Consider the following 12,047-nt stretch of genomic DNA (forward strand, 5'->3'; position numbering starts at 1 on the left):
ATAAAACAATACTAGTTATCTACATAATCAAGACAAGGTGGAAATTCTAATAATAAATTTTTATAAAGAACACTTGGCTCTACCAGCAAAGAACACCACATATGTAAAATATTCTGTCATGTTTGAATAAGCTTTCTAGTTTGCTGAAATACAAAATTTACTTTTTCCAGTGATGTTCAGAGACCTCAGCAGCATAACAGCAGTGATTTATTTTCCCCTCTGAAACAGAGAGTTGTTACCTAACTTTTCTTACTACATTAGACTTGCATTTCTACCACTTCCTCATAAAAGTTCAGCCTTATTTCCAGTGAGATTCTGTGTAGACGTTTTAGAACTATCGGACATTTGAGTCTTCTGGAAGTCTGAGGCACAAAAACTGACTAGAAATCTTGTATTAAATTTTTAACTTGGTAGGCTTAAGACAGACAGATAGTTGTTTGCTATATCTCCTGGCAGAAATCACAGAATGAAATGGAAAATAAAGTCCTCAATTTTACAGATAGGTAAAACCTTCAGAATAATCTGAGGAAATATTTATAGCTACACAATAGAAAAATACTTATCATAACCTCCACTCTCTTAACTAAAGGACAGTGATAGTCCAGAAGGAATTAAAAGCCACAACAGACAATCCTTCTTAATTAAAATCTTGATTAGACAACTCATTGTTGCTCATTTGGAAGGGCTGCCATTTCTAGTGAGGAAGAAATATGAACAGTCTGCTGTAGCAGACACAGATTTATCCGTTTGGTTCAGTAGAGGCTTCAACTAAGTATCACGCGTCAGTGCAACATAAACTCAGTAAGAAACCCAACTCCAGCATAACTCCATTACTTGTATGAGCAATCTTCCTTTGTAATTCTGCCTGGTGCATACTGAACTAGGGAAGAAGCTTGCAGGTGCTGCTCCCTCCTCCCACCATAGCACACACTCTGCACCTGCATTCAGCCCAGCCAGAATCCAGCCCTTCATTGTTTACACTGTTAACAGCCATTCAAAATAACCCATGGCTCCTCAGCTATAATTAGACGTGTACATATAATTTTCTTAAAGCATACACATATATACTGCAATTATTCCACTAATGAAATAGTCTTTCCCGTCCCTGGAATGGTTGGTCAGTGAGGATTTTCTTTTTTTCTTTAGTATTATCATGTAAAAAAAAATATTTTTGGTTAGTATCAATGCAGCCTTTCAGAGAACTCTATGTTCTTTTGGATCTGCCTTCCTAGTTAATTCAGTTGCTTTTTGAAGAGGAGGAACTTCTCCCACCAGTGTCCAAACGCATTAGTTAGAATCCTGGAACAAAATGTCCTCTGAAAAGGTTGAGTGGTCCCCACATACAGATAGGGTCCCGACCACATGGGGATGCTGCTGGGACCTTCCTTCACCTGCCTGGAAACCTACCTCTGGTGCCCACAGTTTGAATGCATGACCCCTCCCAGGTCTGGAGGTGGATGCCACAGATGCCCAAACCCCATGCTGTGGAAAGACAGAGCTGTGCAGCAACCCCGCCCCCATCATTGTTTTGTCTCCACGTGCACCATAGGCCAGACATGACTGAGAACCAGCCCACTCTACGCATGATTTTGTCCCTTCCCTCTTTGCAAACCTTTATTTGAAAATGTTGACTGATATCTTCAGGAGGGGGAAAAATAGAAAAACAATGGACTTGTTTCTGTACTAGCTTTCTCTGTTTCTTTTGTTCCATCAGGGATTTTCAGTGAAGCCAATCCAACTTTAGACTGGTTGACGAAGAAGAGAAGCAAATCAGCACCTCATTGCATTGCCATCATCACTCATTTCCCACAGGATCAATTTTTATGGAAAAAGTTATGGTTCACTGAAATGCAAAGGTTCATATGAAGCTGCTTACATTCCACAGGCTTCTGTGGAGCTGAAGACAAACAACTGGAACTGTATCTCAGTTTTCTGACAATCAGCAGTTTGGGGACGATAATGGTAAAATCCTTGGCAGCAATTAGGTGAAACTGATGCTGTGACAGTAGACATGTAGCTAGCTAAAGCATCTGCTTACCTCAGGAGCTGCAGGATGTTGGGAACTTCTAGTCTGCCAGCAATTTCAGTGCTTTCTGGTCCATGAAATAAGGTAAATGGAAGCAACAGAATGCCAAATTTCACAAAACTTCCCTTTTAAGCCAAGCTAGTCATTAGAAATTTTGATGTCTTTCTAATCGCAAAATATGGGATATAGCTAAACAATTTAAATGAACCGTGGTCAAAAGAATTAAAATATCACACTAAACAAAATCAATTTTATGAAAGGCCCAGTTACCAATTTCACAGAAATTAATCGTGTCCCAAAAAACAAATGCTACCATGAAAACTACCTGTAAGTCTAGTCTACAGTCTTTCCAGTGTCTGTAATAAGAAAAATCATAGGAAAAATAAAAAATGTTGAGTAAGAGGAACTCTTTGAAATAGCCCCGGAAAACATGATTTTTCTTGTTTCAGTTTTTCAGTAGATTTTAATTAACTCCAGCATATTTTGAATAGTCTGTGCATATATTGAGAAAAAATTCACTCTGCCCAGACACAATGCACACACTCTGAAGAACGCACTATCCATCATTTAGGCAGAAGAATGCTCTCAAGAATTTAACCTGTAAATTGAAAAAGACCTGCGACTCCACTCTCTGGCAATGTGACTCCTCTGTATACGTTACACTTTGAGGCATTAGCAACACATCAAAAATTGTGCTTTCTACTAACAGTCCACCGCAGTTTAAGAATTTGCACTATAAATTTAGCTTAATATGAATTATTGAGGGTCTGGGATGTTATTTTGTACAAAAATCAAAATAAATCTCAATTTTACTCATTCCTAACAGGTCTGAATTTGACCAAATGGTACTACTAACTTCATCCTGGCAACAGGCATCAATTTTCCCCAAAAGATGACAGCTCAGGGATCAGTTTAGAAATATGAAAAGCAAGAGTATGAGCTTTGGGCTTTTTAAGTTACATGGCACCATGTAACAGCAGCCTAGAAATAGGGAGGCCCTTGTAGTACAGCTCAGTGTCACAAACTCTTAATGCCTGGCTGACTTTCCTAAATGTAAAACCATCAGTTTCTGCATACCTACATGCACTTTTTACTAATACTAAGAGGGACACCTGTCAGTTTTTCCAGTGTAACCAACCTGTCACCCAGAAATGCTCTGCCTAGATGACCCCCAGGCATAGATCCAAATAACACAATGAATATAACTTACAAGCAATTATTCCTCACAAGCTCTCTAGGCAGCTCACTGGTGAGATATGCACATTTTATATAGCTCATATGTGAGATATGTAAATATTATACCTGTTTTCACAATGAATCATTCAGTAAGGTACAGGAAAACTCGCACATGGAGCACCTCCACATGCAAGATCCACTCACTAAGCCCGTGTCTTTTTTATTACTGCTGTGGAACTGAAATTAGCAAGTGGCTGGTGAAAAGGCATTGAGGCTTAACATCAGTGACCCTTCACCGTTTCCTGGCAGGTTCCAGCCAGCAGTAAGTTACATGGCATCAGATCAGATCACTGACATCCTGCCCCTTGGGGCTGTGACACTGCAAGGCACACAGCCACCCCAGGACCAGAGAGGGCCCCCGGACAAAGAAAAACACTCAAGTCTTGAAATCTCTTCTGTTAAATTCAGCAGCAGTTAAATTCATGGTGATGTCTCTCTGAGTGTTCTGAAGAGAAATGATAGGAAGCTTAAGAATGACTGTTATTAATAAAATAATGGCTGTTTAACTTAAGAGAATTTTTTTCCTTCTCTTTCTTTTCCCTGCTTCTTGACTGATATATTCCCACAGGCCAGTGATTTCCAAACTTTTTTTTGACTATGCACCCAATCAGTAAGAAATTACTCAACACACACTCCCAATATATATAATTTAATTATTTGCAAAATATATAAATGTATTTGGACAACACTGCCATAGGCAAACTGCAGGTCCAGGTGAACTACAGTGAACCTCTTAACTTTTCCATTCAAGAAGGAAAATATTTAAGAGGGATAGTGTACGAGATAAAATATCTTGCAGTTCTTGCTCTCTGCACATTTTCTTTTATTATAAACCACGTATAAACTCACAGATGAGACCAAAGCATACCTCTGTACCCAAAATTCACTGTGCCTGTGACTTAAGTAATGCCTATTATTAAACAAACTCAATAATAAATTCAAAGTGCCTCAGCCTAAAAATTAAAATGGAATAATAGTGAGGACAAAATTAATTTGCTCGTATCTCTCTTCTCCTTTTGTCTCTGACTGAATACAAGGAAAATTATAAAATGAACAAAAGTGCATTTATTTTTAATGGGGAAAAAAAAAAAAGAAATAGAACTAAACCCAGAGTATGTTAATTTAGTCAATGTGAGCGTTGGATTTTGCACTGCCCGTGGATGCTATAGCTGTTAATCTGTACCTCATGTAGTCATTCAAGCTATTGCAGAATTGATATTGGGCATGAAGCAGAGAGAAAGCAATTTTTTGTTAAGCTACCAGGATTCTACTGGAAAACAAAAGGGAGGGTCAGAAAATACTTAGCTATCCTAGAAAACCCCAAAATATTCAGTGGTCATGGACACAGAAGGTTTTTATTAGTATAATAAAAAATAAACTTTTCCATTTCTTGAAGTTAAAACAAAAAAGAACAACTTTTTTTTTGCAGATCTTTTTCTTACCTAATAATGACGCACTGATTTTCTCTGTCAATAATCATGTTTCTGTACATGCTGTCTGCAAGAGCATAAATATGTGGTGGGTTTTCATATTGTGCCTAGAAAGGGAAACAGAGCGTATTTTTTTCAACACAGCATTAGGCAATGCAGCAAAAGCAATATAAACTTTTATTTAAATTGGAAGAACTATTTTCCTGAAAAAAAGAAAACAATTCTCTATCCCACTTTACACTGAAGATTCTGAGGATTTTTTTTGCTTGTTTAATAAAAACAAACCAAAGCCTCTGCTTCTGTTACTGATCTTTCTCTCATCTATAATTTTCTCCTGAAGTATTGTAAACAGTCTGATCTAAAAATAGGCCGTGCTTGAAATACATTACTTGTCCAAGAGAAACTCATATAATTTAAGCCTAACCCACCAGTGGTCACATGCTAACAATAAACTACCTAAGCCACTACACAGAGCCTGGTGCTGTAACAGCCTCATTTTCATCCACTGCACCCACTCAAACCGAACGGTTTCCCTAGTCTTCTGGCTGTGGGCATGCAGGAAACTGCATTTTAACTCCCTCATGTCCTTGTGCTGCTCACTCTTCAAGCAGTATTTTCACAACAGGTATCCAATTTTGGCATCTCGATTTTCTTATTGTTCTTTTCCAGTCAGGGATCTCTTCCCATATTCTCCAAGTCCACCCTGGCCAGCTTGTATTATGCGCCACACTTTAAGCACCCAATAGCTTAAAAACTGCCTTTGCAAGAGGAAAGGCCTGTCAAGGGGCAAAGCCTGGTATGGACTAGAGTTAATGCAAATATTTTCTTGAGATACTAATTCTATGTTCTGGGGAATTCAATTTGAAGAGTCAGTATATGGTGATGGATAACAGCCGATTTCTCCCAGCCGATTTCTCTAACACAGCGAACTACCAAAACCCCAAAACAAATGCTTTCAAGAGTTTTACAATGTAGAATAATATTTACATGCCTGCCAATACTCTAGTTCACTAGAGACTGCTTTACTTACGGCTCCTTGGTACATCTCAATTTCCTTTTCCCCAAAATATGGCATTTGTTTGAAAGGATTCACAGAGATTAACACAGAGCCAATGTATGTCTGTATTTAAAAGCAGTTAAGGCAACTACAGCTTAAAAAGTATTATCTTACCTCTAGTGACTGCCAAATAACCTTTCCATATATTACACAGTAGTACGCAGATTCAAATAATACAAAAAAAAAAAAAAAAAAAAAAACCAGCTTAAAACGATTATTAATAAAAATAAAATTAGAAGGCTTACAAGAATATAAAAATATCATTCAGGAGGATACTTTCATATTATCAAAATATTTGTTTTACGACAAGCTAAGTACAGGAACATGTATTACAGGCCCAAATCCAATACTCCTTGAGTAAAAATACAGAAAGGAAATGGTATATTTGAACTGCTTTGCTCCTTTGCAACTGAGGAGATCGTGTTGCTAGTATTGAAAAGATTGTTTTGACCTTAGCAGAATGAGCTGTACTGACACATTCTGATCTTACAGAGATTGTGCTGAGCATGCAGACAGATGGAAACAGCCTGGACTGAGCTGAACTGGACAATCACTCAGCTGCATGGACAAGTCAGGGAGCTAAGGGAATTAGGTAATTCAGTTACGTGGTGTTACTTTATGAACGTAACTGTTAACAGTCCATACAAGTCTTATCCTGCAGGCTGTATAAGAAGACAGGTCCTAGAAGTCATCCTGCAGGCTGCCCTGTAAGACAACAATCAGCGACAAGCTATTATTATGCCCAGAAAGATTTTTTGCAACCTTTTGAATATTAGTGTTTCACAGTTCTGCACTGAGCTGTACACGTACCTACATTTAGAAAATACTTCAGAAACCTTTAGTATTTGAATTGTTATACACATAAATGAAGCACCTGATACTGCTTTACAGGCAGAACTGGTTCATGAGTTAGGAGTTGACAGTGTAATAATAACAAGTCCAAAATACTGTACTGCTGGTTTCACTGAACAATCTAGAATTGTTCATGGACAAACTTACTATTTAAGCTTTCCATACAGATGTAGGAAAATTAGAAATTTATCCTGCTGTGTTACCCTACAAAATAACCTATTGTCTTGGTGCCAGAGCACAAGACAGTAGTCAGTTGAGGAAGAACTATAAATCAGTGAACATCACCTCTGTATTGTTAATTTGCAATGTTTTCTTTATATATTTTTAAATTTAATTCAAAGAAGATTAACAACACAAGCACTCATTGCATCAGTATAAACATCTGAAGTGATAGTTTTCTGTTGGTAAACAATGCAAGCATTTTCTGGGAAGAATAGTTATCTCTGTGCAGAGTGGCACTGAGAAATATTCATTCATGGGGAGACATAAGAACAATTGAAAGATTCAGGAGATGATCTCTAGAACAAAAATCCTACACAGGACTGCAAAAGGATTCTTCTTCCCCACACAGAAGAATTATAATGCTTTTAAAAGGAGACTCATACCTCAGCATGACCACCATTTCTCTTGGAAAACACAGTTAATCCTGCTTCAGTAAGAAGACTATGCTAATTTCACTTTTTTTGTAAGAAAAAAAGCATCAAATGGTTTCTTCAGCACTGAGCACTGAAAAATATGAATGTAATGCATGGAAGACGCAGGGTTCCACAGGGACAGAAGTGTTCATTTTACTAATAGGATGAGAACTATAGGTTGCCCCAATATTATCTGTTTGACAAATTTGTCACATTTCTGTAATGCAAAATCATTAATGGTGAGGTAATTTATTGAACAGAGGATCCAAAAGCATGAATGCACACCTATTAAAAACTTACACAGTTTGGGATGGAAATGTCAGCATAGCTGCAACATTACTTATCCTCTATCAGTCCTTGCTATAAAGCAAGCTGCCACTTAGCTCTTACTATCTGAATATATAGTTAGCCAGGAGGCATTATATATATATATATATTTTTAGCAGAAAGGGAAATAAAACGTTAAATACTTCAAGGAAACTGTTCACGTGATACTACTAGGAAGTATGAAAACTTGGCTAAAGCAGAAGAAGTACCAGTGTCATACGGACTAGAGTTTACAAAATTTCTCACTACAGCTCACGTTATATTGTGAAAGCTAAAAGTGAAACAGTGTCTAATGTTTTGTCTCTAGAAGTCTTTTCATATGAAATTTCAAAAAAAAAAAAAAAAGCAAATTTTTGGTGCTAAAATCTGTTTTTCTTGCTGGGTTATATGTTCAGGTACTTAAATCTTTCATGTTTTCATTAATCACAGTTTAAAAAAAAAAAAGAATCGAAGTGCAAACATTTTAGATTTGCAGATGTTCATATGGTTATCTGTTTCCATCAGTCCACAATCCACAGTATTAAGAATTCTAGAACAAGTTGTAAACAGGACTATGTCACAAAAGAATGTTAGATTTTGATAGGTAAAAACAAAAACATAATCTCAAAACATATATAATGCTTAAACCTATTAATTCTTGATCATTGAAGTAGCATAATTGTACCTAGCTTCAGAGGTCACATGGATATATAAATACATGGAGCTACAGGCCTATCTTCAACAATGGCAAGAACACTACCATATGTCAAAAAGAATACCATATAAACATTTTTCAGATCTTAATTTCAAACCTTCAGATCTTAATTTCAAATTTCAAAATTTCATTTTCTGTACTGTCATATAAAATGCTCAGGATCTTTGACTGATCTACTTAAACAGAATACATATATGCTACTAGTTTTGCATTGCCTCAGTAAGTCCACAGGACCTGAATAAAAGTAGTAGTATAAAGGATACAAAAATATAGTCATCCATGTATCGCTTCTTAAGGTTCTCCACTATGGAATCCTCTGAGATTTTGGAAAGAAGGACCATATCATCCACTCCACTGTGCTTGACATTGTGGCTCTGCCAGTGGTATCTGTAGTGCCCTTTGCTGCCCTGCAGGAAAACACAAGAAGCATTAAAAAGTTACTATATTTCTCATGAGCATTAGGTAACTGAAAACAATCCATTCAAATTCCAACTTCCAAAATAGATCCCTCACATTGAATTCCATCCCTTAATCCAGGCATTACAGAAAAGCATACACAAATGATGTCACCTTACTCATCTCTGAACTATTAATTAAAGCATCACTGCCCTCAAAAATTAGAAGGTAATTTCATGGGGTTTTGTGACTGTCTGCACACCGAAGAGATTTCAGATGTCAGACTTTTCTAAAACTAGAAGAAAAAAAAACAACCAATAATTATTCCAACTGAGATGCAGTCATTGAAAGCTAAGGATGCTAAAATTAGTCTCCTACAGTGCAACTATTGGTCATGAGGATAGTTAACCACCTGAACTACATTGAACAGGGATGCCGTGGATTCTCCCTCTTTTAACAGTGTTTTACATCAAACACGGACATGCGATGTTACTCAAATAGAAGCTCATCCTGATACAGAAAGTATTCAGTGATGTTTGTTCTGCAGACCAAGCTGTGCAGCCTGACAAGCTGCATGTCTTAGCAGTCCCTTTCGATCTGTTAGTCACCATACTTAACTGACATCTAAATAGATATTCTCTCCCCACACTTAGAGACTATTTCAGGATGCTACTGAAAACTCGTGACATTTCAATTTGCAGCAGTTGAAATCAAAATCTGTTTTTTTTCCAGCTGATTTGAACAGTAGTTGGGTTCTGTGGATGCACCCATAAGCAGAATTAAATCCTGTCTAGACGCAATGCAGCTATAAATCTGTTCTTTAATCCCAAAACTACTCCTTGCAGCCTGGCAGGGAATTCTCACGGAGTTCAGACCTCTTGCATTTTTATACTTAAATTTTTGTTTGTACAATACTGATATTAGAAATACAAAAATTAATACGTTTTACACTGATAAATTACCAGGTATGCTGTCAAGGAAGATGTGGCTAACAAAAGAGCAATTTGGTGTACTCTTCCCATTTTCTAACATTATAATTCCAAGCAATAAGATTTAGCTGCGCTGCTTTCATGTATTTTATTGGATGAAGTCATATTCATCAGAATACGTGCAACTTTTTATAAAGTGTTTCACAGAATAAAATAATGCATAATCATACAGGGTAAGAAAGAAGATGTAGGTACTCCATATACTTTGGCCGTACTCAGGTATTTTGAAATGGTACATCAGCAACTGATAGATGGACAACTTTTGTGTGTGCACACTTCTATACCAGCAAAAGACCCATGTGATTGTACAAAGGTGCAGAACGGCTTCCTCGTGTTGATAGTCAGGCACTTGTACTAATACCAGGCATAGGAGTGGGAGCACCAAATGGAAGCAGGGGAACACAAGGTTTTTATTTAAGCTGGGTTGGCTGCAAGTATTCATTAAACTAGTCTCAGAGTATGTTTTCCCACAAAATTCAGTGCATCAATTGTGAAAAAAAAAAGAAAAAGAAAAGAAAAAAAAAAAACAGTAAAAACTAACAAAGACACAATTTAATGCATAATGTACATTAGCAAGTGGAGTCAAACCTGTAGGTTGGCCTCATCTCAGCTTGATTAACTGACATAAAAAAACAAGGCCCAACTGGATTTTTATCTCAAAATAAATTAGTGTGCACTAAAACAGGACCCATTTGCCTACTGCAGACAGCGCGGGACTTCCAGACTTTACGTGTGTATTTTATTAAGTCCCCAGCCATTGCTACCACTGATTCAGCTCTATCACTGCTAACAGTACTAAAGAATATTTGTAGGCTTTAATGAAAAGAATGCTTTTTAATACAGGATAGCAGAGGAAAATATGTCTGAAAGCACACAATCTCAGCAAGTCTCCTGAACATAACAACCTTACAAAAGCACAAACAAAATGATCTTCAAGCTCTTTTAGTTTGTATAAGACTTGTCAGTTTTATATTTGCAAAATGGAAGCACTGATCTGGAAGCACTGAGAAAATGAAGGAACCAACTGATTTTTGGAAATTGTTATAAAACACATGACAGAAAATATGTTGAAGGTCAGGTTATTTGAGAAAACAGAAGTCCAGCAGAAATGCATAATTTCCTTCAGTGTACTCATCAGCTATTTGTGATATTGCACTTGGAAAAAGGGACTGGCAGCATGGACAAAGAAGGTGTAGTATAAAAATAAACACACAGAATGACATGAAGCTATGCAGAATGTGGTTTAGCATCAGAAAATCAAATAAGCTACAGAAAACAGAAATGAGATGGTAGGAGAAAACCAAGCTCCCATTGGAAATTCAGTGAGAAAAAGACAAAGCTCACAAAGCTCATTGGATGTATGGAAAATGTGCACACAGTTCACACAACAGCAAGCTTTATAGAAGTCAGTGACTGCTGGTTGACTGTGAGTCACACTACCAGGCCAGAAGCTTCTTTCTAAAAGCAATGCCAGGAAGGCTCAGCTTACCTCGAGAGCTGCTCTCCCCAGTGCTTACGCTGATTTAATGTGCAGCTGTAATCAAATCTGACTCCTACAGTATCACACACGAACGGAAAAGGCAGCAGAGATGTAATAAAAAAGCAGCAGCCTAAATATCCAGGAAACCAATTGCACTGAAGACAGTTGACAATGTTAGCACTAAGTAGTTCACAATAATATTGTATCACATTTTAAGTAAGTTTCTATTGGTAGTTTGGGACTATTTCTCCCTTAAGGCACAGCCTTATAAGAAACTATATGGAGAAACAGCAAACCATTGGCAGACCTTTGTCAGATTTTTCCTGTGGATCTAGAAATAAGTCCAAGCTTTAGCAGTAACTAATTTCATTTGCATGTTTAAGCTTTGTTTTCAGCCTCTTTTTTTTTTTCTGAGGAACCTAGCACCAGTGGGGTGGCCACATGTAGTGCCTAAGACAGGGAGTGCTGTTCCTACAGGGCACCACCTACCCCCAAGCATGGATCATAGAATGGTGTTAAAGTCTGACCTGAATTTACCAACCTCAGCCCCTTCCAACTGGTACTATAACCACGACTGACTAACAGTTACTACTCTTCTATTGTTCTGAAATACAAAAAAAAAATCTTCCTGTCATAAATCAACTGAACAAAGTCCATATCACAGCAATTGTAAAGGAACTCTTCACACCTCTCCAACACTGCACAATTCCTAGAGGCCAAGCACATATATTTAAAAATTATGATGTTTTTAATTGCATTTTCAAAACTTCTTCAAGAGGCAAATTATAGAAATGTACTTTAAATGTCTCTCCCAAAACACTATCATATGTGGAAGCCTTTCCATCTCAAAATTATACTTGATATGTTTGTAATAAACAACTCAGTTATAACTGAAAGAAAATGTCATCTCTGAAGAAGCATAACT

At 37.1% G+C, this 12,047-nt stretch overlaps 1 protein-coding gene across 1 annotated transcript in view; it reads right to left on the reverse strand.

The window, feature by feature from the left end:
• The window catches only part of MYO1E (myosin IE), an 86,576-nt gene that overhangs the window by 43,664 nt on the left and 30,865 nt on the right, over positions 1-12,047 (reverse strand). The window contains exons 2-4 of the mRNA XM_084293302.1: positions 8,521-8,664; positions 5,723-5,812; positions 4,705-4,799 (exon numbers count right to left, since the gene is read on the reverse strand). Coding sequence (XP_084149428.1) covers positions 4,705-4,799; positions 5,723-5,812; positions 8,521-8,664 — 329 coding nt within the window. The remainder of the gene's footprint in view (positions 1-4,704; positions 4,800-5,722; positions 5,813-8,520; positions 8,665-12,047) is intronic.

Source organism: Netta rufina, assembly GCF_964035555.1.
Source record: "Netta rufina genome assembly, chromosome: 11".
In the NCBI taxonomy this organism is placed as follows: Eukaryota; Metazoa; Chordata; class Aves; order Anseriformes; family Anatidae; genus Netta; species Netta rufina.